Source organism: Symphalangus syndactylus, chromosome 11 (genome assembly GCF_028878055.3).
Source record: "Symphalangus syndactylus isolate Jambi chromosome 11, NHGRI_mSymSyn1-v2.1_pri, whole genome shotgun sequence".
Taxonomy (NCBI): Eukaryota; Metazoa; Chordata; class Mammalia; order Primates; family Hylobatidae; genus Symphalangus; species Symphalangus syndactylus.
This window is the reverse complement of record NC_072433.2, coordinates 17,355,270-17,383,121: the sequence shown is the minus strand read 5'-3', so window position 1 is coordinate 17,383,121 and position 27,852 is coordinate 17,355,270. Positions and strand designations below refer to the sequence as shown.

At 44.8% G+C, this 27,852-nt stretch overlaps 1 protein-coding gene and 1 long non-coding RNA gene across 4 annotated transcripts; one reads left to right on the top strand and one right to left on the bottom strand.

The window, feature by feature from the left end:
• Window positions 1-237: 237 nt before the first annotated feature.
• On the bottom strand, window positions 238-12,972 carry LOC129492541 (uncharacterized). 2 transcript variants are annotated; one of them, XR_010114169.1, is made up of 2 exons: window positions 12,819-12,972; window positions 238-297 (listed from the first exon to the last, which is right to left on the bottom strand). It is a non-coding gene; the product is annotated as an uncharacterized lncRNA (long non-coding RNA). The 2 variants fall into 2 exon arrangements; XR_008660928.1 differs by lacking the exon at window positions 12,819-12,972 and adding an exon at window positions 12,699-12,793.
• CAMLG (calcium modulating ligand) lies at window positions 12,904-27,852 on the top strand. Of its 2 annotated transcripts, XM_055297684.2 has the most exons (4): window positions 12,904-13,274; window positions 15,516-15,976; window positions 19,544-19,609; window positions 27,235-27,852. In XM_055297684.2, exons 1-4 carry the CDS (start codon window positions 13,103-13,105, stop codon window positions 27,424-27,426), a joined length of 891 nt encoding a protein of 296 aa, XP_055153659.1. In that variant the 5' UTR covers window positions 12,904-13,102; the 3' UTR covers window positions 27,427-27,852. The 2 variants fall into 2 exon arrangements, with proteins under 2 accessions (XP_055153659.1, XP_063467777.1); XM_063611707.1 differs by lacking the exon at window positions 19,544-19,609.

Genomic DNA, 27,852 nt, shown 5'->3' with positions numbered 1-27,852 from the left:
ACTGTTTTGCAATAATTAGAATAAAGATTTATTTCTTCTAATCGAAGATGCATAACAGCTATTATCTAGGGGACCACCAAATGTGATTTCAAAATTTTGTTAACTATTACAAATGTAATCCTTATATAGAAATTTTGATTTTGTAAAGTAGTGTATAATATTGTAAAATTAAATTCTTGTTCTCAAATTCAAATATGTATTGATCTTCAGTGTGTTGCGTTAAATCTTGCTTCTCTGAAATGTTGGAGACAAGATTTGTCTTCCTTTTTACAGTTTGTAATTTTCACTGTTTTATTCCTGTAAAAAAAAAAAAAAAGTCATTTGTAACCCATGCAAACAATCATTTGATCTGTGCTAACTTATCAACTTGGCTATTCAATAAAGTTAATTGAAAAGAGCTTATATATAGTGACTAGTTATTTAAAGTGATATGAGCCTGGTACAGTGGCCCACACCTGTAATCCCAGCAGTTTGGGAGGCCCAGGTGTAAGGATCGCTTGAGGCCTGGAGTTGAAGACCTGTCTGGGCCAGATGGTGAAACCTTGTCTCTACAAAATAGTTTTTAAAAGTAGGCTGGGCGTGGTGGCTCACACCTGTAATCCTAGCACTTTGGGAGGCCAAGGCAGGTGGATCACCTGAGGTCAGGAGTTCGAGACCAGCCTGGCCAATATGGTGAAACCCTATTTCTACTAAAAGTACAAAAACTTAGCCGGGCATGGTGGCGCGTGCCTGTAATCCCAGCTACTCAGGACGCTGAGGCAGGAGAATCGCTTGAACCCTGGCCGAGGTTGCAGTGAGCCCAGATCACACCATTGCACTCCAGCTTGGGGAACAAGAGCAAAACTCCATCTCAAAAAAAAAAAAAAGGCCAGGTGTGGTGGCTCACGTCTGTAATCCCAAAACTTTTGGGAGGCCAAGGCGGGCAGATCACCTGAGGTCAGGAGTTTGAGACCACCCTGGCCAACATGGTGAAACCCCATTTCTGCTAGAAATACAAAAATTAGCCAGGCATGGTGGCAGGTGCCTGTAATCCCAGCTACTTGGGAAGCTGAGGCACGAGAATTGCTTGAACTCGAGAGGCAGAGGTTGCAGGGAGCTGAGATCGTGCCACTGTATTCCAGCCTGGGCAACACAGCGAGACTCCATCTAAAAAAAAAAAAAGTATAATCCCAGTAAAAAAAAAGTGCTGTAATCCCAGCACTTTGGGAGGCTGAGGCGGGTGGATCACAAGATCAAGAGTTTGAGACCAGCCTGGCCAACATAGTGAAACCCCATCTCTACTAAAAATACAAAAAATTGGCTGGGTGTGGTGACGGGCACCTGTAGTCCCAGCTATTTGGGAGGCTGAGGCAGGAGAATCGCTTGAACCTGGGAAGCGGAGATTGCAGTGAGCCGATATCACGCCACTGCACTCCAGCCTGGGTGACAGTGTGAGACTCAGTCTCAAAAAAAAAAAAAAAAAGTGGCGGGGCATGGTGACTCATGCTTGTAGTCCCAGCTACTCAGGAGGCTGAGGCGGGGGGATCCCTTGAGCCTAGGAGTGTGAAGCTGCGGTGAACCATGATTGTGCCACTGCATTCCACCCAGGGCAAGAAAGCAAGACCCTATCTCTTTAAGTAAAAAGTGACACGAACAACTTGCCAATTACTAAGTAGTGCTATGTTGTGCATTCAAATTATGTCAATGAAAAAACTATTGCTGAAGATGCTTTAAATAGCCTAAGTAGATGTCTGGGAGGTTATAAACTGAATTCTTTTTTTTTTTTTTTTTTTTTCTGAGACAGAGTCTCGCTCTGTCGCCCAGGCTGGAGTGCAGTGGCGCAATCTCGGCTCACTGCAAGCTCCGCCTCCCGGGTTCACGCCATTCTCCTGCCTCAGCCTCTCTGAGTAGCTGGGACTACAGGCGCCCGCCACCACGCCCGGCTAATTTTTTTTTTTTTGTAGTTTTAGTAGAGACGGGGTTTCACCGTGGTCTCGATCTCCTGACCTCGTGATCCGCCCGCCTCGGCCTCCCAAAGTGCTGGGATTACAGGCGTGAGCCACCGCGCCTGGCCAAGACAGTTTCACTCTTGTTGCCCAGGCTGGAGTGCAATGCCATGATCTCGGCTCACTGCAACCTCCACCTCCCGAGTTCAAGCAATTCTCCTGCCTCAGCCTCCCAAGTAGCTGGGATTACAGGCATGCGGCACCACACCTGGCTAATTTTGTATTTTTAGTAGAGATGGGGTTTCTCCATGTTGGTCAGGCTGGTCTCGAACTCCCGACCTCAGGTGATCCACCTGCCTCGGCCTCCCAAAATGCTGGGATTACAGGCATAAGCCACCGAGCCCAGCCTGTTGTTTATTTTTTTTATCCTGCTTGTTATTCAGAGCACACTTTAAAGATCCTTGTCTACAATTCTGAAAAACTCCCAGCCATTTCCTTTTCAAATATTTGAAAACTGTTCTATAAAATTAATTCTTTCTGGAATACATTTCTATTCCAACTTTTAACTCGGCTGGAAGAATTTAAGTGTTGTATTTCTTCATGTTTGTTGGAATATGGGTTTTCAGGCATATTTGAGTGGAAGTATTTTTATTTTTGTTTTAGTTCATCTCTCTTCGTTTATGCCTACCTCTTATCTAAGGTTTTTATAATTGCCTTTTCCTGACCCCTTTTCCAGAACTAGGGCTCATAGTAGTGCTTCTGGGTTCCTATTCTGTAATGATTTGGGGATATCATCATTGCAGTCACCTATAGTGGGAAGTGTAATTGTTGCCCCCCCTTCTGCCTTCTTTCTTTTAAAGCAGAAATCTGAGGCTGTGTAGGTCAATAGTGAGTTATGATTTGAACATTTTGGAGCGAGGACAGGCTTTAAACAGTTTGGTCTGGTCTTCCCTGTCTCATATAGAGCATGACTAATGCCTGTCACCCCATAAAATGTTCTCTTTCTCCTGCTTCTGGACCTGTAGCCCACCAGGCATCTGATTTCAACTCTACACTTCCTTGTGTTTCTGACTCTTTGATCTGCTGAGATGTTTCTCTCATGGTTTTGAATCAAGCAAGCTATCTTTTGTCTCCTTTTTTATTTTTAACTGTGTGTAGTAGAGGTATCCAAGGGTCAACTTACTTCCATAATTGTAACCCCAAAAACTGGATTCTAGTTTTATCACTTATTGCTATTCAATCTGTTCAGCTTTGTATCTACAGTTTATTTTAAAAATTACTAATATTAGCCTACCTAAAAAAATACTAGGATCAAATACAAATCATACAAAAAACTCATTGAAAATGCCAAGTTTTGACACTTGCTCTAAGAGAAAAATTTCTGCAAATATTCTGGTAAATTTAGTCTAGTACTAAAGTCTGGTACTCAGTACTAGACTTGGGACAAAGTGGTACACTTTTTTAAAAAAACGAAGGGCCTGGCCGGGTGTGGTGGCTCATGCCTGTAATCTCAGCACTTTGGGAGACAGAGGTGGGCAGATCACGAGGTCAGGAGTTCAAGACCAGCCTGGCCAACATGGTTAAACCCCATCTCTACTAAAGATACAAAAAATTAGCTGGGCATGGTGGCACGTGCCTGTAATTCCAGCTACTTGGGAGGCTGAGGCAGGAGAATCGCTTGAACCTGGGAGGCAGAGGTTGCAGTGAGCTGAGATCGTGCCATTGCACTATAGCAGGGTGACAGGGCAAGACTCCGTCTCAAAAAAAAAAAAAAAAAAAAAAAAAAAAAGGAAGGGCCTGCCCTTGTAAAGCCTATAGTGAGGGAGATATGTATGCACATCATTTATCAAAGAATCACATACCACTAAGATGTGCTAGGAAGGATAACTGAAACTACAGAAACCCCACCAGGAAAAGGTTCCCCAGACATTGGTAAGCACATAACATGCAATCTTGACACTTTAACTCTCACCTGACTTAAATGAGCCATCATATATCGAAACATCTATCTAAAGAACTGAAACTTTCATCTGGCTTTTATAGGCTATCTCAAATGAAAAGATCTTCTGTTTACCCTGGGATTATATTTAGCCAACTTTGTTATTAAAAGAGAAGAGGGAAGAGACATGTTGTACTTGTATGTTTAAGAGGTTAGACGCTTTTCTAGGTAGATACCCACAACCCTAAGTTATGTTTGTTTCCTTTAGACCTTGACTACGACAAAAGGAGACTGAACCTCTCTGAATATGAGTTTCTTTCTTATAATATAACCTTTCTTTTTTAGATGTTCACTAATTACATTCTAAATAGGTCTTCACAATTGCTTTATGAATGCCAATTCGAGGGTTTACAACCTAAAGATTATGGAAAAACACAACTATTTTAGATAACTGGCGAGACACTGAGATGGCAGAGGATTGTTTTCTGGGAATTTATTTCCACCTGAAAATTTAACACTCTTACACTCTTAACTAGCTAATATATATAGCTGATATATATTAGGCACTCAAATAATTGATGAATGAATGAACAAGCTCAAACATAACAGTGAAACTGGAAAGTCCATCCACAATCATAAAAGGTGTCTTTTTATGTTCCCTATTCCCTTCCATTCTTTGTTCAATGCATTTGAATTTTGTATTATCTCATAAATCATAGTTAAGATTCAATTTTGCATTGAATACATATTACTCTAGCAGTGTTAGTGTTTGCATAGTAGCATATTATTAGCTATTTAATCAATATTTATTATTTTTCTCTCGATATTGGAAATATGAATTAATTCCAAGTTTTCAGTTATTCATTGAGCATCTACATGTTCATTTATTTTTTCTTTTTTTTTTTTTTTTTTTTTTTTTTTTTTGAGACGGAGTCTTGCTCTGTCACCCAGGCTGGAGTGCAGTGGCACAATCTCGGCTCACTGCAAACTCTGCCTCCCGGGTTCATGCCATTCTCCTGCCTCAGCCTCTCCGAGTAGCTGGGACTACAGGCGCCCGCCACCACGCCCGGCTAATTTTTTCTATTTTTAGTAGAGACGGGGTTTCACCGTGGTCTCGATCTCCTGACCTCGTGATCCGCCCGCCTCGGCCTCCCAAAGTGCTGGGATTATAAGCGTGAGCCACCGCGCCCGGCACATTTATTTTTTCTTTTTTTTAGACAAGGTCTCACTGTCACACAGTAAGTGCACTGACAGGATCATAGCTCGCTGCAGTCTTGACCTGCTGGGTTCAAAGAATCCTCCCGGTGAGGAGCGCCTCTGCCCGGCCACCCATCATCTGGGAGGTGAGGAGCGCCTCTGCCCGGCCACCCATCGTCTGGGAGGTGAGGAGCGCCTCTGCCCGGCTGCCCCATCTGGGAAGTGAGGAGCGCCTCTGCCCGGCCACCCATCGTCTGGGAAGTGAGGAGCGCCTCTGCCCGGCCGCCCCATCTGGGAAGTGAGGAGCGCCTCTGCCCGGCCACCCATCGTCTGGGAAGTGAGGAGCGCCTCTGCCCGGCCGCCCCGTCTGGGAAGTGAGGAGCGCCTCTGCCCGGCCACCCATCGTCTGGGAAGTGAGGAGCGCCTCTGCCCGGCCACCTATCGTCTGGGAAGAAGTGAGGAGCGTCTCTGCCTGGCCGCCCCGTCTGGGAAGTGAGGAGCTCCTCTGCCCGGCCGCCCCGTGTCTGGGTAGAAGTGAGGAGCTCCTCTGCCTGGCCGCTCCGTCTGGGAGGTCTACCACGGAGGCCAGAAGCAATGTGGGGGCTGGACGTGGTGGCTCACGCCTGTGGTCCCGGCACTCTGGGGGGCGAGGCGGGTTGATCACTTCGGGCTAGGAGTTCAAGACCAGTCTGGCCAACTTGGCGAAACATGAAGAATACAACAGACAAACCAACCAACCAACTCAGTGACAACAAAACAGGTCTACCCTGGAGTCATACTCTAATTTTTTTCTATTTTCCTCCCTTTCTGATCCTTTATCCCACTTTCTTTTTCTTCCTCTTCCTTCTCCCTCTTCTTTGTCAAATAGAGGATTGAGTTATTATCACTGATCCATATAAAGTCCCTCTCTCATTTATTTTAACTCCCACCCCCCATTTCTATTCCCCGACTTCCCATGTGCAACCTTCCTAATATGTTTGATATGCATCTTTTTGTTTGTATGTATTTTTAGAAAATGTTTATTGTTTTTGTATGCAAAAAAAATTAATAAATAAAAAAATAAAAAAATATAAATAGAAAAAAAAAAAGAAAAGAAAAAAAAAAAAAAGAATCCTTCCACCTCAGCCTCCCAAGTGACTGGGATTACAGGCTATTTTTATTTATTTTTATTTTTATTCTTTGTAGTTTTTGTAGAGATAGGGTTTCACCATGTTGCCCAGGCTGGTCTCAAGTGCCTGGGCTCAAGTGATCCTCCAGCCTCAGCCTATCAAAGTGCTGGGATTACAGGTGTGAGCCACCATGCCCAGCCAGTTTTTTGTTTTTTCTTTTTTGTGAATATTTTACCTATGTTAAGTTTTAAGTGATTACTATTATAAATCAAGAGACTTTTTTTAGTTCCTACCACATATTATGAGAATGCTAATTTATCATCAGCATGTTATGATTTGGAGCATGAGTTTGTCCTCAAGAATGGGGACTATTTCTTTATATTAGTTGGCAGGATTAATCAGTGTGTCATAATTATCACTTCCTCAAACCGTTCTTCTCCGTGGTGACATCAAACTGCAGTATCATTTAGAAGGATAAGATTCTTAGCAATTCAGCCAGGGTCATGGCATGGTTGGCACAAACCAATTGGTCTGTGTTGGAAGCTTTCTCCCTGAATTCTTCCTTCAAGTATTAGGGGTTTTGAGTCAGGATAATACTCATGTACAATGATTTGGCAAAAGAGATGAGGCACGAAAATAATTCACTTTATAGGAGTGCTGAAAATAGCAGGTACAGGAGGGCTTCACAAGCCTGGAGAGGCCAAGCGTGGTAGCTCATGCCTGTAATCCCAGCACTTTGGGAGTCTGAGGCAGGAGGATTGCTTGAGCCCAGAAGTTCAAGAACAGCCTGGGCAACATGGCAAGACCCTGTCTTTAAAAATAAAAAATAGGCCAGGCACAGTGGCTCACACCTGTAATCCCAGCACTTTGAGAGGCCGAGGCGGGTCGATCACAAGGTCAGGAGATTAAGACTATCCTGGCCAACACAATGAAACCCCATCTCTATTAGAAATGCAAAAAATTAGCCAAGCATGCTGGCACACGCCTGTAGTCGCAGCTACTTGGGAGGCTGAGGCAGGAAAATCGCTTGAACCCGGGAGGTGGAGGTTGCAATGAGCCGAGATCGCACCACTGCCCTCCAGCCTGGGTGATAGAGCAAGAGACTTTGTCTCTAAATAAATAAATAAATAAAAAATAGCCAGATGTGGTGGCATGTACCTGTGGTCTCAGCTACCTGGGAGGCTAGGTGAGAGGATCAGTTGAGCCTGGGAAGTCAAGGCTGCAGTGAGCCCCGTTCGAGCCACTGCACTCCAGCCTGGGCAACAGAGGGAGACTCTGTCTCAAAGAAAAAAAAAAACATGGAGACTGCCTGAGCAAGGGAGGCCAGAAACCTTAAACTGCCACTCTCCTAGAGTAGCAGAAATCCTCATCAGTGTCACTCTGGGGTAACATCAGAGAGTAATATTATCTAAGGAGCCAGATGATTTTGTCCCAACCCACGACAACATCCACACATTTATATTAACTTTATTTATTTATTTATTTATTTATTTATTTATTTATTTATTTATTTTGGCGACATAGTCTCCCTCTGTCACCCTGGCTGGAGTGCAATGGCATGATCTTGGCTCACTGCAACCTCCGCCTCCTGGGTTCAAGCGATTCTCGTGCCTCAGTCTCCCAAGTAGCTGGGACTACAGGCTTGTGCCACCATGCCCGGCCTGTTTTGTAGTGTTTATAACATACTAAAAGTTAATATAGGCCTGGTGCAGTGGCTCACGCCTGTAATCTCAGCACTTTGGGAGGCCGAGGCAGGTGGATCACCTGAGGTCAGGAGTTGGAGACCAGCCTGGCCAACATGCAGAAACTCCATCTCTACTAAAATTACAAAAATTAGCCAGGCGTGGTGGTGTGCGCCTGTAATTTCAGCTACTCAGGAGACTGAGGCAGGAGAATAGCTTGAACCCAGGAGGTGGAGGTTGCAGTGAGCCGAGAGATGGCACCACTGCACTCTAGCCTGGGTGACAGAGTAAATAAATAAATAAATACTGTAAAACAAAATATTCAGTACCATCTAAAATTACATTTATTTCATGAGGTTCATTACTTGGCTTTCAGTTTGTTGTACTAAGCTCCATTCTCATTAAGGAGAGGACTATTGACATGTCTCCTACTGAAACTGTTAATTCATTGTTTCTTTTAAACTTCGAATGTTTAAGGGTGTTTAACAACTATACTTGAGAAAATTATTGAAATAAAATTTCTGGCTGGGTGCAGGGGCTCACACCTGTAATCCCAGCACTTTGGGAGGCTGAGAAGATTGGATTGTTTGGGCCCAGGAATTTAAGACCAGCAACATAGAAACCCCATCTCTACAAAAAATTTTTTTAAAAAAGTTATCTGGGCTTGGCCGGGCACGGTGACTCACGCCTGTAATCCCAGCACTTTGGGAGGCCAAGGCAGATGGATCACGAGGTCAGCAGATCGAGACCATCCTGGCTAACACGGTGAAACCTGTCTCTACTAAAAATACAAAAAAAATTAGCCGGGCGTGGTGGCACATGCCTGTAGTCCCAGCTACTCGGGAGGCTGAGGCAGGAGAATGGTTTGAACCCGGGAGGCGGAGCTTGCAGTGAGCCGAGATTGCGCCACTGCACTCCAGCCTGGGCGACAGAGCAAGACTCCATCTCAAAAAAAAAAAAAAAAAAAAAATTATCTGGGCTCAATTCTGTAGCCCTAGCTACTCAGGAGGCAGAAGCAGGAGGATTGCTTGAGCCCAGGAGTTCAAGGCTGTAGGCTGCAGTGAGCTATGATTGTGTCCCTGCACTCCAGCCTAGGCCATAGAGTGAGACCCTGTGTCTATAAAAATAAAAATTTGACTCATTTTGGAATTTAGAGGAAGTAATTTGCTAATTTCTGAAAATTTTTCTTGAATTTCTTTTAAGCAGTTTCATCAATTCATTCTTTTACTCTTTTTCTTTTGAGACAACGTCTGGCTCTATCACCCAAGTGGTTGTGGAGTGGTGCAATCATGGCTCATTGCAGCAAACTTCCTGCCTCGTTTTAAATTTTTTTTAATTTTTTTATTATTTTTTTTTTTCTAGAGATGAGGTCTCACTATGTTACGCAGGCTGTCTTGAAATCCTAAGCTTAAGCAGTCCTCCCACCTTGGCCTCCCAAAATGTTGAGATTACGGGCGTGAGCCACTGCGCCTGGCCTCTTTTTTTTTGTTTTTTTGAGACAGAGTTTCACTCTGTCGCCCAGGCTAGAGTGCAGTGGCGTGATCTCAGCTCACTGCAACCTCTGCCTCCTGGGTTCGAGTGATTCTCCTGCCTCACCCTCCCAAGTAGCTGGGATTACAGGTGTGCGCCACCATGCCTGGCTAATTTTTGTATTTTTAGTAGAGATGGGTTTCATCATGTTGGCCAGGTTGGTTTCGAACACCTGACCTCAAGTGATCCACCCACCTCAGCATCCCAAAGTGCTGGGATTAAAGGCGTGAGCTACCACGCCCGGCCTCCCGACCTCTTTTCTTTGTTTTTAAATAGAGAAGGGGGTCTCACTATGTTGCCCAGGTCAGTCTTGAGCTCCTTGCCACAAGTGATCCTCCTGCCTCGACCTCCCAAATGCCAGCCCAGACATTTTTTATAATTCTGTTCAAGTTCAGTTATATGGCTTCCTCAGTTTCAAGGAGGAATGAAATATTACTTGGAAAGAATTTGCTTGATGCTTATATCATTGAATATAACACTATAATTCTAATTTAGCTCCTCAAACCCTTTCTGGAACTGTCTTGATTGATCAGGGCTGTGCCTCATCAAATTCTGCACATTTGTTACTATTTGACAGTTATTTCCATTATTTTCAATTGTGTGTAAAATTGTTTTAAGGAATAGCCTAGGGCTCAGAGATCTATGTGTGTGCAGATATGCAGAAGAACTTCCTCTAATACTTTAAAATTATTAACTAGTGGATGTCCCTGGGATTTAACTTTCATCCAATCAAGGGTGAAAGTTCAGTCTGTATATTCTTTGAGCTCCTTATGTTGTTGAATCCAAACCGAAGTTTATTTTGTTTTTACTTCTTTTTCAGTATTAATATAAATATAGTAATGTATTATCTTCTAAGTGGTATTTCACCTACTTCATTATTTTGAGGGTGATGGTGTGGCAGGCTTAGTTGCAGGGGGCCCACCCAGTAAGCTGCTTCAAAACCCTCCGCAGCCTCAGGTGTGAACTGGCCATGGCTCCCTGTTAGCAAGGGTTGATGGATTCAATTCCTTTATTCATCTAATCATTCACTTAGTAAGTCATTACTGAATACCAAGGCTGCATTATGACTTTCAAGGGCCCTAAGCTGTTTTGCCTTTGTGGCTCCTTCCTGCCTGAAAACATACTTAAAATTGTATTTTATGACTGTATTGCTATTAATGATGACTATAATCCAAACTGGATCCATTACTATATAGTAAATACATTATTTTTTTCTGAAAAAAACTATTTTGAGACGGGGTCTCACTGTATCACCCAGTCTGGAGTGCAGTGGCCAGATCACGGCTCACTGAAGCTTCAACCTCCCCAGGATCAGGTGATCCTCCCATCTTAGCCTCCCAAGTAGCTGGGACCACAGGCACATGCCACCAAGCCCGGCTAATTTTTGTATTTTTAGTATAGTCAGGGTTTTGCCACGTTGGCCAGACTGGTCTCGAATTCCTGGCCTCAAGTGATCCATCCACCTCAGCCCCCACAAAGTGCTGGGATTACAGGCATGAGCCACCGCGCCCAGTCGTTTGTTCTGATTTTATTTTATATTTATTTTTTTATTTATTTATTTTTTTTTTTGAGACGGAGTCTCGCTCTGTCGCCCAGGCTGGAGTGCAGTGGTGCAATCTCGGCTCACTGCAAGCTCCGCCTCCCGGGTTCATGCCATTCTCCCGCCTCAGCCTCCCGAGTAGCTGGGACTACAGGCGCCTGCCACTGCGCCCAGCTAATTTTTTGTATTTTTAGTAGAGACGGGGTTTCACCATGGTCTCGATCTCCCAACCTCGTGATCCGCCCGCCTCGGCCACCCAAAGTGCTGGGATTACAGGCTTGAGCCACCGCGCCCGGCCTATTTATTTATTTTATATACGTATTTCTGAGATGGAGTCTCCCTCTGTCACCCAGGCTGGAGTGCAGTGGCATGATATCGGCTCACTGCAATTTCCGCCTCCCAGGTTCAAGCGATTCTCCTGCCTCAGCCTCCCGAGTAGCTGGGATTACAGGTGCATGCCACCATGTCCGGCTAATTTTTGTATTTTTGGTAGAGATGGGGTTTTACCATGTTGGCCAGGGTGGTCTCGAACTCCTGACCTCAGGTGATCTGCCCACCTCGGCCTCCCAAAGTGCTGGGATTACAGGCGTGAGCCACCGCGCCCGGCCTAATTTTTGTATTTTTAGTAGAGACGGGGTTTTGCCATATTGGCCAGGCTGGTCTTGAACTCCTGACCTCAGGTGATCCACCTGCCTCAGCCTCCCAAAGTGTTAGGATTACAGGAGTGAGCCACCGCTCCTGGCCTTTTTCTTTTTCTTTTTTTTTTCTTTTTTTTTTTTTTTGAGACGGAGTCTCGCTCTGTCGCCCAGGCTGGAGCATCTTTAGCATGCGAGGTGGTCATAAATGACAAGGAGAAAAAAATAATAGGCCGGGCGCGGTGGCTCACGCTTGTAATCCCAGCACTTTGGGAGGCCGAGGCGGACGGATCACGAGGTCAGGAGATCGAGACCACGGTGAAACCCTGTCTCTACTAAAAATACAAAAAATTAGCCGGGCGTGGTGGCGGGCGCCTGTAGTCCCAGCTAGTCGGAGAGGCTGAGGCAGGAGAATGGCGTGAACCCGGGAGGCGGAGCTTGCAGTGAGCCGAGATCGCGCCACTGCACTCCAGCCTGGGTGACAGAGCGAGACTCCGTCTCAAAAAAAAAATAAATAAATAAAAATAATAGCATGCGAGGTGGTCATAAACGACAAAGAGAAAAAATAAGGTGAAGGGGAATGGGGAGTGTTGGCAATTTAGATAGAATGTGCACGAAAGGCTTCACTGGGAAATTCTAATTTGAACAAAAACGCACAAAACGCGAGGAAAGCCTAGGAACACATCAGCCGTATACTTCGGCGTAAAGAAGTTAAGGATGAGGAACAGGTACCAAGAGCAAATCCCAGCGTAAGGCTCCCTTTAAGCGCGGCTCCCAGGGTTACGTATTCCCATTGCCTACAGGCGAGGCCGCGGGTCTGTAAACAAGCGACTGCCGCTGCAACCTCCATTTTGCTTCCTGGCACCAAATCTAGGCTGATCTGTTCACTGCCTTCCCTTTCCCACTCCCGGTTTTCTTTTCTTTCTTTCTTTTTTTTTCTCGAGACAGAGTCTCGCTCTGTGGCCCAGGCTGGAGTGCAGTGGCGCGACCTCGGCTCACTGCAACCTCCCCCTCCTGGGTCCAAGCGATTCTCCTGTCTCAGCCTCCCGAGTAGCTGGGATTACAGGCGCAGGCCACCACGCCCGGCTAAGTTTTTGTATTTTTAGTAGAGACGGAGTGGGGGGAAGGGGGGAGAGTTCACCATGTTGGCCAGGCTAGTCTCGAACTCGTGACCTTGTGATCCGCCTGCCTCGGCCTTCCAAAGTGCTAGGATTACAGGCGTGAGCCACCACTCCCGGCCCTGGGTGCCGGTTTTCTTCACCTCCGAGCGAACAGCAGAGGGGGCTGTTGGGTGAGGACCAGACGAGCTGGGGAGGCACCAGGGAGTCCAGCGCTGCCCTCACTCAAGATGGCGGCCAGAGCCTCGCGCTTGGTCGTGTGGGGCGGTGCGTGAGTGCTTAGCTCACAGGCTCCGGCACCGCGCTCGGGGGCGGGTCTATAGTGGGAAGGGGACGCGCGCCCTGCGGCCCGGCCTCTAGTCATCGCCCTCGCAGCGGCGGCCAACACCACCGCCACTGCCACCCCTCCCAGACTGTAGACGGGAGGATGGAGTCGATGGCCGTCGCTACCGACGGCGGGGAAAGGCCGGGGGTCCCAGCGGGCTCAGGTCTGTCGGCTTCCCAGCGTCGGGCCGAGCTGCGTCGGAGAAAGCTACTTATGAACTCGGAACAGCGCATCAACCGGATCATGGGCTTTCACAGGCCCGGGAGCGGCGCGGGTAAGAGCCTCGATTTCCCCTCAGTCTCCCGCCCATCACCTTGAATCTTCAGGGTCATTCTTCCCTCTCCCACCTCCACTCCCTTGACCTTTTTGACCAAGCCCTGCTCTTTGACTTCCTTTGTCCCGCCCTTTCGGTGATATCCCAAGTTCTCATTCCTGAACCCCAGGATGTTCCTAGTCGCTCCCCCCAATTTTCCCGGGGCCTCGCCATGAGATTTTCCCCACCCTGCCTGCAGAGCTCTCGCTCCCTCTTCCCAGTTACGTTGAACAGCCCCTTTTTTCCTTAGCCACTCCTCGCCTTTCTTGAAGGGCACACGTTGTATCCCTAGACTGTCGTGTCCACTGCTCCCCTTAGGAAGATGGCTTTCCTTCTTAAGGTTCCAAGTGCTTTTCCTTACAGTGCCTTCTCTAGCGTCTACTTTCTTTTGCCTTTTGCTGTGTAACTCTTGTCCGCCCACATCAGCCTGTCTTTACTGAACTGCCCGCTAGTTCATCCTACGTGTATCAGGGACTCTTGTGGTCATATCCTAGTGTTTGTGTTCAGTGTCCTCAACACTTGTCACCTACGGGCCGGCTAGAAAAGGTGGGAAAAGTGAGAGTGAGCATTCTTCAGAGACCCAGCAAGTGCGAAGTGCACACCTGAGAGTTTCCTCTCCTCATCAGGGGAGATTGATGTGATTGATGTCTGGAACTGCATTTCTAAGGAGAGCGCCTCATTCCTCCCTCAAACACATGTCCAATGATTTTCTTTAAAAAAATTTATTTCACGTGAGTATAACTGAGCAATTAGCACCCCCTAGTGTTATCTAAGTTTCCAGTGTTTCCTTTAGTAATTGGCCTTCAGTCACTGGTCGCAAGCTCCTTATATCTTTGTGACTTTGGTTCTGTAAGGCTTTAGATGTATAGCTCTGAACTTTTAGACAGTTCAAATGAGAGGTAAGAAAACCATTTCAAATTCTTCTAGAACAATAGAAGAAACATTTTTCTATCAGCCTATTTATTCTTAAAGCATTATTTATGATCTTACCCGAGGTACTTTCTATATTTTGTTCTTTTGCTTTGAAAATTTTATGTCTTTAAAGGTTGTTTTGTTTTTTGAGACAGGGTCTCCCTCTGTAGGCCAGGCTGGAGTGCAGTGGCATGATCATAGCTTACTGCAGCCTCAAACTCCTGGGCTTAAGCAATCCTGCTACCTCAGCATCCGGAGTAGCTAGGACCACAGGTGTACGCCACCATGCCCGGCTAATTAAAAAAAAAAAAATGTGTGTGTGGAGATGGGAGTTTCACTATGTTTCCTAAGCTGGTCTCGAACTTCTGGGCTCAAGTGATCCACCAGCCTTGGCTTCCAAAAGTGCTGGGCTTACAGGATGGCAGGTGTGAGCCATTGTGCCTGGCCTTTTAAAAAAAAAAACAAACAAAAAAACCCACCAGAGTAGTGTCTTAAAACTGCTGAAGTGCCTACTAATGGCTGCCTGACTACATAAACAGTAGCTGTGGGATATGCCACACCCTATGCTCATAGGGCACTGGATTCAGAAATCTAATTTTAAAATATAGATTTTAAAAGGCTTTACTGATTTTATATTTTTAACCGAATAAGCTAAGGCAGGCAATGCAATCATACATCTGGGATATATTATCCATAAAAAGTTGGTCTTTTCAGCTTGCTTCATCTCTGAATATCTTTCCCGGTTTGTGTACTAATCTTATCTCCTACCCACAAAGTTTGGGTTATTTCCTCTGCAGAATACTCATTTTGGGTGATATATTTTGAGGGTGTAGAGGAAGAAACCAGCTTTTTTTTTTTTTGAGACGGAGTCTCGCTCTGTCACCAGGCAGATGCAGATGGAGTGCAGTGGCACAGTCTCTGCAACCTCTGCCTCCCAGGTTTCAAGTGATTCTCCTGCCTCAGCCAGAGTAGCTGGAACTACAGACGCACGCCACCACACCCAGCTAATTTTTGTAATTTTAGTAGAGACAGGATTTCACCATGTTAGCTAGGATGGTCTCAATCTCTTGACCTCATGATCCGCCCGCCTCAGCCTCCCAAAGTGTTGGGATTACAGGCGTGAGCCACCGCGCCTGGCCGAAACCAGCTTTTCTTTAATGCAGAATCAGTATTTATTTATTTTGATTCAGAGGCTGCTGAGTTCTAGCTGCAACAGCATATTTTAAAACAAAAGTAAGGTGTTTGCCAGTATGGAATAAATACATAAGACTTTTAAATTTCTTTTCTCAGAAGAAGAAAGTCAAACAAAATCAAAGCAGCAGGACAGTGATAAACTGAACTCCCTCAGCGTTCCTTCCGTTTCAAAGCGAGTAGTGCTGGGTGATTCAGTCAGTACAGGAACAACTGACCAGCAGGGTGGTGTGGCCGAGGTAAAGGGGACCCAACTGGGAGACAAATTGGACTCGTTCATTAAACCACCTGAGTGCAGTAATGATGTCAACCTTGAGCTCCGGCAGCGGAACAGAGGGGACCTGACAGCGGACTCGGTCCAGAGGGGTTCCCACCATGGCCTAGAGCAGTACCTTTCCAGATTCGAAGAAGCAATGAAGCTAAGGAAACAGCTGATTAGTGAAAAACCCAGTCAAGAGGATGGAAGCACAGCAGAAGAATTTGACTCTTTTCGAATATTTAGATTGGTGGGATGTGCTCTTCTTGCTCTTGGAGTCAGAGCTTTTGTTTGCAAATACTTGGTAAGAAAAGATCTGTAAATTATTAACTAACTTAATGGAAAATGCAAAATGTTAATAATTATGAGTGCTTGTGATCCATAGAAGTCATTGCCAGTATTAATATCTACCAGATCCATGTGGCTGTTTGAAGATATATTATTAACTTTGTTATTCATCTCATAGAATGAAGTGTTGTGGTTAAATACAGAGCCTAATAATTACTGTTGGCCCTCCATATTAGTTGGTTCTGCACCTTATGTGGATTCAACCAATTGTGGATTGAAAATATTTGGATTTAGCCGGGCGTTGTGGTGTACGCCTGTAATCCCAGTTACTTGGGAGGCTGAGGCAGGAGAATTAGCTTGAACCCGGGAGGCGGAGGTTGCAGTGAGCCAGGATAACGGCACTGCACTCCAGCCTGGGTGACAGAGTGAGACCCTGTCTCAAAAATATGTGTATGTGTATATATTTGGGGAAGAAATAACAATACAACAATAACAATAAATAATACAAATAAAAACAGTACAACAACTATTTACATTGCATTAGGCATTAAAAAAATCTAGAAATGATTTAAAGTATATGGGAGGAAGTGAGTAGGTTATATTTACTGTGCCCTTTTGCATAAGGAACTTGAGCATCTGTGGATTTTGGTGTCGAGAGGAACCTGGTACCAGTCCTCTGCTGATACTGAGGGATGACTGTCCTAAAACCCCTTTTTCATGCTATGGACCCTTCTCATTGCTTTGCATATATTAATTCATCTAATCCTCATTCTTATGAACTTGGTATTATTTGAATCCATTGGGAAATGAAGACTCAGAGAGGTTAAATCATTTGCCCAAGGTCACATAGCTACTAAGCGGTGCTGGGATTAAACCCTGGCAGTTTCATTCCTTAACCAAAGGGTTAAGTGCTTTACATATATATACTGTATATTATCAATTTTCAAATAATATGAAATAGTAAAATGCAGTTCCTCTGGTCCTGAATATGAGGTAATTTTCCTATGGTTTAGAAGACATTTCAGCATTTCCTAATGTAGTATCATAATGAGTCCATTTTGGTTGTACCGTGATGTAGTCATTTTGTTTTACAGTATATCGAAGAATGCAGAAAAGCATAGCTCAGAGTTCAGTGTCTTGCTTTGAGGTTTTTCCATTCAGTAGACATTTTAAGTATATGTACCAGGCACATAAATATCCAGATAATTAAAGTTTATATCATTAAGCAAAACAGTTTTTGTAAATCTTTTTTTTTTTGAAATGGAGTTTCTGTTGCCCAGGCTGGAGTGCAGTGGTGCGATCTTGGCTCACTGCAACCTCCACCTCCTGGGTTCAAGTGATTCTCCTGCCTTAGCCTCCCGAGTAGCTGGGACTACAGGCATGTGCCACCATGCACGGCTAATTTTTTGTATTTTTAGTAGAGATGGGGTTTCACTGTGTTAGCCAGGACGGTCTCGATGTCCTGACCTCGTGATCCGCTCACCTCGACCTCCCAAAGTGCTGGGATTACAAGCTTGAGCCACCGCGCCCAACCTAAAATCTATTTTTATGTAGATGTTTTCATAAATAGAATGTTGAACAGATTTGATTTGTTTTTCCTTGATGATAACTTGTCATTATAGTTTGCTATAATGCAAAGATCAGTGATGCTTTCAGCATTTAATGAGCTGCCTATCTCTTTTTTGTCTCTATCTGGAGGGCTCTGTGCTTTCATGATTTTAAAGTTATGTCCTATTTTTGTGTGAGTTTTTTTGTTTTGGTTTTCTTGCCAAATCTGCTATCAGATTTTCAACTGTTTCTTACTGCTCTCTCTATACTGCCATCTAGTAATGTTTGCTCCTTCACTCCCTTCTTAATAGTTTCATTTTAAAAGTAATTATGAGGGGTCGGGCACAGTGGCTCACGCCTGTAATCCCAGCGCTTTGGGAGGCTGAGGTGGGTGGATCATCTGAGGTGAGGAGTTCGAGACCAGCCTGACCAATATGGTGAAACGCCGTCTCTGCTGGGCAGAGTGGCAGGTGCCTATAGTCCCAGCTACAAAAATTAGCTGGGCAGAGTGGCAGGTGCCTATAGTCCCAGCTACTTGGGAGGCTGAGACAGGAGAATTGCTTGAACCCAGGACGCGGAGGTTGCATTGAGCCAAGATCATGCCACTGCACTCCAGCCTGGGCAGCAGAGTGAGACTGTCTCAAAAAAGGAAGTAATTATGTGAATGTTATTTTGATCTTTTCTGTTTTGTTCACCAAGCCATTTTATCTCTAATAAGAATAACTTGCCATGGGAGAATCAGGGATGGTAACTGTATGCGTTGATTCCCTGCCTTGAAGTCTGAGGAATGAATAGCATTTAGTTTTTTTGGTTTTTTTTTTTTTTTTTTTAGACGGAGTCACCAGGCTGGAGTGCAATGGCGCGATCTCAGCTCACTGCAACCTCCGCCTCCTGGGTTCAAGCGATTCTCCTGCCTCAGCCTCCCGAGTAGCTGGGACCACAGGCACGTGCCACCATGCCCAACTAATTTTTTAGTACAGACAGGGTTTCACCTTGTTGGCCAGGATGGTCATCTCTATCTCTTGACCTCGTGATCTGCCCACCTCTACCTCTCAAAGTGCTGGGATTACAGGCATGAGCCACTGCACCCAGCCAAGCATTTAGTTTTGTTGTTGTTTTAGAGATAGGATCTTGCTATGGTGCCCAGGCTGGACTAGAACTTCTGGGCTCAAGCAGTCCTCCTGCCTCAGCCTTCTGCATAGCTGGAAGAATGCCATCTATTTTGAGTCCTGGGCCTTTTCTGTGTGCTTCCTGGATGTCAATTAATTCCCTCTGGGTGACGGAGATGTTACCGCATCTGTGTTACTATGTTAAATATCTGTCACCATTTAATACTTTAAATAATTTAAAAGATAAGTTTTTATGAGAGAAGACAGTTTTGGGGACACTAAAAGAATATGAAAGAATTGCATGACTTGAGAAACATTTTATGTTAGGAAATCAAATATTTTATTTTCTTCACTCTTCTGCAGAAACAAGATTACTTTTAACCATTAAAATTACAATTTTATGGGAGGCTGAGGCAGGAGAATTGCTTGGACCAGGGAGGCAGGGGTTGCAGTGAGCTGAGATTGCGCCACTGCACTGCAGCCTGGGCGACAGAGTGAGACTCCATCTTAAAAAAAAAAAAAGTAATTACCAGGCGCGGTGACTCACACCTCTAATCCCAGCATGTTGGGAGGCCGAGGTGGGTGGATCACCTGAGGTCAGGAGTTCTAGACCATCCTGGCCAACATGGTGAAACCCTGTCTCTACTAAAAATACAAAAATAAGCCAGGTGTGGTGGCGGGCGCCTGTGATCCCATCTACTCAGAAGGCTGAGGCACGAGCATCGCTTGAACCTGGGAGGTGGATATTGCCGTGAACCAAGATCATGCCGCTGCACTCAGCCTGGGTGACAGAGGAAGACTCCCGTCTCAAAAAATAATAACTATTTTCTTACAGCTTTTGCTTGGAATTTTGTAGCTGCTGTTTGATTTATTGTGATTTGAATGATTATGTTGGAAATATTTAATTTTATCTTCTATCTTCACAGTCCATATTTGCTCCATTTCTTACTTTACAACTTGCGTACATGGGATTATACAAATATTTTCCCAAGGTAAATTAATTTTTTTCCTAAATTTTGATGATGTGTTTGGATTGATTTATGACTAGCTAATTGAAGGAACTTAAAAATGTTAGTCCTGCTTATGGTCTGAATCGGTGCTATTCAAAGTGTGGTTTGCCCACTTATCTCCAAACTATGTGTTTGTGTTTGTTATACATTAAGTTCAAAAACATGAGTAATTGGCTGGGCGCAGTGGCTCACGCCTGTAATCCTCATACTCTGAGAGGCTAAGGTGGGTAGATCACCTGAGGTCAGGAGTTCAAGACCAGCCTGGCCAACATGGTGAAACCCTGTATCTACTAAAAATACAAAAATTAGCCAGGTGTGGTGACACACACCTGTAATTCCAGCTACTCAGGAGGCTGAGGCAGGAGAATTGCTCCAACCCAGGAGGCAGAGGTTGCAGTGAGCCAAGATTGCACCACTGCACTACTCCAGTCTGGGCGATGGAGTGAGACTCTGTCTCAAAAAAAAAAAAAAAAAAAAAGGAGTAATTAGAAACTTTTATAGCAATTTGACATTGCCATAACATTGTTATTCTGTTTTACAAAAATATTGGTCTATTGTGGATTGAGGTCCTTCATGAAAGAGTGTGAATAGTACTTGTTTAAGCAAAGTATTAAATTTAATTAGTAAATTTAGTAATTCATTTTGCCTATAATAAAGGAAATTAATTTAAAAATGGATTTGATTATCTCACCATACTTCATATTGGACACTTAATAGCAGTGCACTTTATCTTCAGTGTTGAGGGCCTGATATTTGCAATAAATATTTGGCCAATATTACAGAACAGAATGATGTTGAGAGTCAATGTTTACCTGGCCTGCTTGACTACAGACATACAGTTTTATGAGGCTTGGCTTGCCTGACATAGACGACAGCCTAACTAGTGTGATCGAATTTTGTGGGAGCTTTTTGCTGAAAAAAATGCTATTTGGCTGTTTGCATGTTATATTTAACAGGCTGACAGACCTGTGTATGATTTTAATGGATTTGAAGCATTTGCATTTTTGAAGGGTCAAACAGGTCAAATACAAGAAGTAAAAGAGTAAATAGCATTGTAATTTTAATTGAAGCATTTGTTTAGAAATTCACGTTTGAGGCCGGGGGCGGTGGCTCACGCCTGTAATCCCAGCACTTAGGGAGGCTGAGGCAGGCGGATCACGAGGTCAAGAGATCGAGACCATCCTGGCTGACAGGGTGAAACCCCATCTCTACTAAAAATACAAAAATTAGCCGGGCGTGGTGGCGGGCGCCTGTAGTCCCAGCTACTCGGGAGGCTGAGGCAGGAGAATGGTGTGAACCTGGGAGGCGGAGCTTGCAGTGAGCTGAAATTGTGCCACTGCACTCCAGCCTGGGCAACAGAGCAAGACTCTTCAAAAAAAAAAAAAAATTCACCTTTCAGGCTGGGTGCCAGTGGCTCACGCCCTAATCCCAGCACTTTGGGAGGCTGAGGCGGGTGGATCACCTGAGGTCAGGAGTTCGAGACCAGCCTGGCCAACATGGCGAAACCCTGTCTCTACTAAAAATATAAAAATTAGGCCGGGCGCGGTGGCTCACGCTTGTAATCCCAGCACTTTGGGAGGCCGAGGCGGGCGGATCACGAGGTCAGGAGATCGAGACCACGGTAAAACCCCGTCTCTACTAAAAATACAAAAAAAATTAGCCGGGCGTGGTGGCGGGCGCCTGTAGTCCCAGCTACTCGGAGAGGCTGAGGCAGGAGAATGGCGTGAACCCAGGAGGCGGAGCTCGCAGTGAGCCGAGATTGAGCCACTGCACTCCAGCCTGCGCGACAGAGCGAGACTCCGTCTCAAAAAAAAAAAAAAAAAAATATAAAAATTACCCAGGCATGGTTGCGGGTGCCTGTAATCTCAGCTACTTGGGAGGCTGAGGCAGGGAGAATCACTTGAACCTGGGAGGTAGAGGTTGCAGTGAGCCGAGACTGTGCCATTTTTTTGCACTCCAGCCTGGGCAACAGAGCAAGACTCTGTCTCAAAAAAAAAAAAAAAAAAAAAAAGAAAAAAGAAATTCACCTTTGAAACATTGATTGTAGTTTTGCAGTAGCAAAGTTTGGAACCTAAATGTCCACTGAGTGACTACATTAAAAAAAAAAATTGGCCAGGCATGGTGGCTCATGCCTGTAATCCCAGCACTTTGGGAGGCCGAGGCAGGCAGATCACCTGAGGTCAGGAGTTCGAGACCAGCCTGACCAACATGGAGAAACTCCTGTCTCCACTAAAAATACAAAATTAGCCAGGCGTGGTGGCGCATGCCTGTAATCCCAGCTACTCGGGACACTGAGACAGGAGAATCACTTGAACCCAGGAGGTGGAGGTTGTGGTGAGCCGAGATTGCACCATTGCACTTCAGCCTGGGCAACAAAGGAAAACTCCGTCTCAAAAAAAAAAAAAAAAAATTATATCTATTCAGAATGAAGATGCTCTCAATGTACTGATAATGGTAAGCTCTCCAAGAAATATTAAGAGAAAAACAAAATTCAGAATAGAATCTATACTAATTTCTTTTTGAAAATAAAAAATAATGTATGATTTGATTTTGCTTATACATGCATAAACAAACTGAAAGACTATACATGAAATTATTAACAATACTTATGTGTGTGATAGAGATGTATATACGGGTACTATGTAAATGGAAGAGAGAAAAGGGAGACTTTATATATTCTCCCAACAAAACAGCATTTTGTTATAGCAGGGTGTTTTTGCTTGTTTGTTTTTGAGACAGAGTCGCACTCTGTCACCCAGGCTGAAGTGCAGTGGCACGATCTCAGCTCACTGCAGTCTCTGCCTCCTAGGTTCATTCTCCTGCCTCAGCCTGCTAAGTAGCTGTGACTACAGGTGTGAATGACTACACCCACTTAATTTTTGTATTTTTGGTAGAGACTGGGTGTCACCGTGTTGGTCAGGCTGGTCTGGAACTCCCAGCCTCAGGTGATCTGCCCTCCTGGGCCTTCCAAAGTGCTGGGATTACAGGCGTGAGCCACCGCACCTGGCCTGTTATAGCAGTTTTTAAACACAAAAGTTGGCCGGGCGCAGTGCCTCACGCCTGTAATGCCAGCACTTTGGAAGCCCATGGTGGGCAGATCACCTGAGGCCGGGAGTTCTTGACCAGCTTGGCCAACATGGTGAAACGCTATATCTACTGAAAATACAAAAAGTAGCTTGGCATGGTGGGTACAGACCTATAATCCCAGCTACTCAGCGTCTGAGGCAGGAGAATTGCTGGAACCTGGGTGGCAGAGGTTACAGTGAGCCAAGACAGCGCCACTGCACTCCAGCCTGGGCGACAGAGCAAGACTCCATCTCAAAAATAAATAAATAAACACAAAAGTTGAAAGAATTGTGCTGTCAACACCCATTTATATAATACCAACCACCTAGATTCTGCAATTAACATCTTCTTATATTATGTATCTTTATTTTTCAAACCCAAGATAATCTCTGTGAAGTTTTTCCATCAAATTTTTTTTTTTTTTGAGATGGAGTCTTGCTCTGTTGCCCAGGCTGGAGTGCAGTGGCACAATATCTGCTCACTGCAAGCTCCGCCTCCCGGGTTCACGCCATTCTCCTGCCTCAGCCTCCTGAGTAGCTGGGACTACAGGTGCCCACCACTACACCCGGCTAATTTTTTGTATTTTTAATAGAGACGGGGTTTCACCGCGTTAGCCAGGATGGTCTCGATCTCCTGACCTTGTGATCCGCCCGCCTTGGCCTCCCAAAATGCTGGGATTACAGGCGTGAGCCACCGCACCCGGCCTTCCATCAAATTTTTCTTGATGCATTTCAAAGTATGTTGTAGGTGTACACATCAGTATACCTCACCCCTCTTACATAACACTGACTACAATTTACTGTTTTAAGGTTCTTTTTTTAGGTAAAAATTTTTTTTTTTTTTTTGAGATGAGGCTTGCTCTGTCACCCAGGCTGGAGCGCCATCTCGGCTCACTGCAAGCTCCGCCTCCCGGGTTCACGCCATTCTCCTACCTCAGCCTCCCAAGTAGCTGGGACTACAGGCACCCACCACCACACCCGGCTAATTTTTTTTTTTGTATTTTTAGTAGAGACGGGGTTTCACCGTGTTAGCCAGGATGGTCTTGATCTCCTGACCTCATGATCCGCCCACCTCGGCCCCCCAAAGTGCTGGGATTACAGGCATGAGCCACCATGCCTGGTTTTTTTTTTTTTTTTTTTGAGACGGAGTCTCGCTCTTTTGCCATGCTGGAGTGCAGTGGCACAATCTTGGCTCACTGCAACCTCCACCTCCCAGGTTCAAGCGATTCTCCCACCTCAGCCTCCCGAATAGCTGGGACTACAGGCACGCGCCTCCAAGCCCAGCTAATTTTTGTATTTTTAGTAGAGACGGGTTTCACCATGCTGACCAGGATGGTCTCTCTTTTTTTTTTTTTTTTTGGAGACAGAGTCTTGCTCTTTCGCGAGGCTGGAGTGCAGTGGCGAGATCTCAGCTCACCGCAACCTCCACTTCCCAGGTTCAAGCGATTCCCCTGCCTCAGCCTCCCAAGTAGCTGGGATTACAGGCATATGCCACCACACCTGGCTGATTTTTTTATATTTTAGTGGTGACAGGGTTTCACCATGTTGGCCAAGACAGTCTTGATCTCCTGACCTGGTTATCTGCCCACCTCGGCCTCCCAAAGTGCTAGAATTAGCTGGTCTCTGGTCTCTATCCCTTGACCTTGTGATTCGCCCACCTCCACCTCCCAAAGTGCTGTGATTACAGGTGTGAGCCACCGCGCTTGGCCTTTTTTAGGTAAAATTTTAAGGTAAAATTAGTTCTGAGGCCGGGTGCAGTGGTTCATACCTGTAATCCCAGCACTTTGGGAGGCCGAGATGGGTGGATCACCTGAAGTCAGGAGTTTAAGACCAGCGTGGCCAACATGGTGAAACCCCATCTCTACAAAAATTTGCCGGGCATGATGGTGGGTACATATAATCCCAGCTACTGGGGAGGCTGAGGTGGGAGAATCGCTTGAACCCAGAAGGCGGAGGTTGCGGTGGGCCGAGATCCTGCCATTGCACTCCAGCCTGGTCGACAGAGCGAGACTACATCTCCAAAAAAAAAAAAATTAGTTCTATGAAAGAATGAAGAGCAGGGTACCAGCGTAATTAACTGATTGCTTGAAATGCTCGTCTTAATTGTACCATTTAATACGTTTGACATCCTGTGAAACCCATACCTCTTTCAAGTTTTATAACTTCGCTGTCACCCCAGGAGTTTCTTTCATGCTCCTTTCCAGGCAGTCCCAGTCCCTATACCCCAAAGAACTTTTTCCCAACATAGATTAGTTGTGTCTGGCATAGTAATTCATATAAGTGGGATCATTCTTGATACTACTTTTTTGTGCAAGCCTTCTTTTATTCTGCATGATATTTTTGAGATTTATCCATGTTGTTAGATAAATTAGTAGCTAATTCGTTTTTTTCTTCTTGGCTCAGTAATACTCCATTGTATGACTATATCCATTTATCTAGTCTCCTGTAGATGGACATCTTGGTTGTTTTCAATTTTGGGGTTATTGTGACTAAAACTAAGAGCTTTCTTGTATGAGGCTTTTTGTGAGCATAAGATTTCATTTCTCGGCCGGGCGCGGTGGCTCACGCTTGTAATCCCAGCACTTTGGGAGGCCGAGGCGGGCGGATCACGAGGTCAGGAGATCGAGACCATGGTGAAACCCCGTCTCTACTAAAAATACAAAAAAAAAAAAATTAGCCGGGCGTGGTGGCGGGCGCCTGTAGTCCCAGCTACTCGGAGAGGCTGAGGCAGGAGAATGGCGTGAACCTGGGAGGCGGAGCTTGCAGTGAGCCGAGATCGCGCCACTGCACTCCAGCCTGGGTGACAGAGCAAGACTCCGTCTCAAAAAAAAAAAAAAAAAAAAGATTTCATTTCTCTTAGGTAACTATAGGTTTTTGGTTTTTTTTTTTTCCAGACAGAATCTTGCTCTGTCACCCAGGCTGGAGTGCAGTGGCACGATCTCGGCTCACTGCAACCTCTGTCTCCCAGATTCAAGCAATTCTCCTGCCTCAGGCTCCTAAGTAGCTTGGATTACAGGCATGTGCCACCACGCCTGGCTAATTTTTTTGTATTTTTAGTAGAGACGAGGTTTCACCATATTGGCCAGGCTGGTCTCGAACTCCTGACCTTGTGATCCACCCACCTCGACCTCACAAAGTGCTGGGATTACAGGCATGAGCTGCCGCGCCCGGCCGACTATAGGTTTTTATATTTAAAAATATTTTAAACCGTATGATTGGATTTTGTGATAATAAAGAAAAATCAGCTTTTAATCTCTTAAAAAATGAGACTAGAAAATTAGTAAGTAAATGTTCTCTCTTCCACCAGAAGTATACTGAATTGTTAGTGATACCCTATTGGATGTATAATCAAGTGTGGATTCCTTTGCATAACAATTAGGGCCCTACATTCCTGTAAGTCTGTTACAAATTACTCATTGTTCTCCAAGCATTCTTCTGCCTCTAACTTGTCCTGAGACTTAACCCTTCAAAAAACTTTCACTTCTGCCAGTCTAAATCCTGCTCTTCTTTGAAGGTCTGTTTTTAGTTGTTGTTTTTGGAGACAGGGTCTCACTTTGTCACGTGGGCTGGCGTGCAGTGGTGCAGTCTCAGTTCAGTACAGCCTCAACCTCTTAAGAGATCCTCCCACCTCAGCCTCCTGAGTAGATGGGACTACAGGCTCATGCTCAGCTAATTTTTGTATTTGTTGTAGAGACAGAGTCTCCCTATGTTGCCCAGAGTGGTCTTAAACTCCTAAGCTCAAGCCATCAGCCAGCCTCGGCCTCCCAAAGTGCTGGGATTAGAGGCGTGAGCCACTGCAGTTTTTAATTTTACTTCCTCTGAAGTCCTCCTTGTGCTTTATTTACATAAAACACTGGAGTAATTTATATCTCCTGTGAGCTCTTATGTCACACATTATCCGTGTCAGTCATTTAGCAGTTATTTATGTCCTGTGTAGTAATATTTTTGTTGTTTTTATATTGTACTGTTGTATATATCATAAATTGTTATTTATGTCATGCTTCCAAGATGACACTTTTTAAAAACTTTTAATAGCAGGACTGGGCCAGACGCAGTGGCTCACACCTGTAATCCTGACGCTTTGGGAGGCCAAGGCGGGCAGATCACGAGGTCAGGAGTTTGAGACCAGCCTGACCAACATGGTGAAATCCCGTCTCTACTAAAAATACAAAAATTAGCCGGGCGTGGTAGCAAGCACCTGTAATCCCAGCTACTCAGGAGGCTGAGGCAGGAGAATCGCTTGAACCCGGGAGGCAGAGGTTGCAGTGAGCCAAGATCGTGCCATTGCACTCCAGCCTGGGCAACAGAGCGAGACTCCGTCTCAAAAAAAAAAAGCAAGACTGATGTCTGCTATTGCCTAGCAGTTTGATGAGTTACATATTATATGCTCAGTAAATGTTGGTATATTACTGATTGTTTTGAAACATCATTAACAGTTTTTAAATCATTTCAGTTCAAAACAACAGTATTGATCATGTTTGTATAGAGCTTAATGTAGTCTGCTGAAACTTTGAAGATTAATTTGAGTTTTTCTCTACACAGAGTGAAAAAAAGATAAAGACAACAGTACTAACAGCTGCACTTCTATTATCGGGAATTCCTGCCGAAGTGATAAATCGATCAATGGATACCTATAGCAAAATGGGCGAAGTCTTCACAGATCTCTGTGTCTACTTTTTCACTTTTATCTTTTGTCATGAACTGCTTGATTATTGGGGCTCTGGAGTACCATGAAGCCTGTAGAACTGAGAAGGCGAAGCTTACAAAAAAAAAAATTCTCTTCTATATTGCAGTGTCTCTAAAGGAGGCAAATTGGTTTACACCTTCATGTAACTCTTTTACTTTAGGGGTTGTAAAACTACTTTATTAGAAATAGAATGGCAGATTCTCTGATTTAAAAGGGCTGAGTTTGTATTATTACTGATATGAAGAATAGAGTACCAATGTCATTAATTGATTTTTCTTGTTTAATCAGAATTCCTATTCTGTACCTTTCCTCTAACTTCTCAGATTTGTAATTCTTCTTTTGGGAGCTGAGCTAGTGCTTTTAGGAGAACAGATAAACGTGGTCTCAGCCAGCCCTAGAGACTGCTTCTTGTATTTGTGTTATTCTGTCCTGAGAAATGAAGTCATCTGAAAAATAAAATGAAAGAAACTGAA

Excerpts from the sequence above, each read along its gene's own strand:
- CAMLG (XM_055297684.2), top strand. The coding sequence starts at position 13,103 with ATGGAGTCGATGGCCGTCGCTACCGACGGCGGGGAAAGGCCGGGGGTC. Across the intron at positions 13,275-15,515 it reads CAGGCCCGGGAGCGGCGCGG|AAGAAGAAAGTCAAACAAAA; the intron begins GTAAGAGCCTCG and ends TTCTTTTCTCAG. Across the intron at positions 15,977-19,543 it reads CTTTTGTTTGCAAATACTTG|TCCATATTTGCTCCATTTCT; the intron begins GTAAGAAAAGAT and ends CTATCTTCACAG.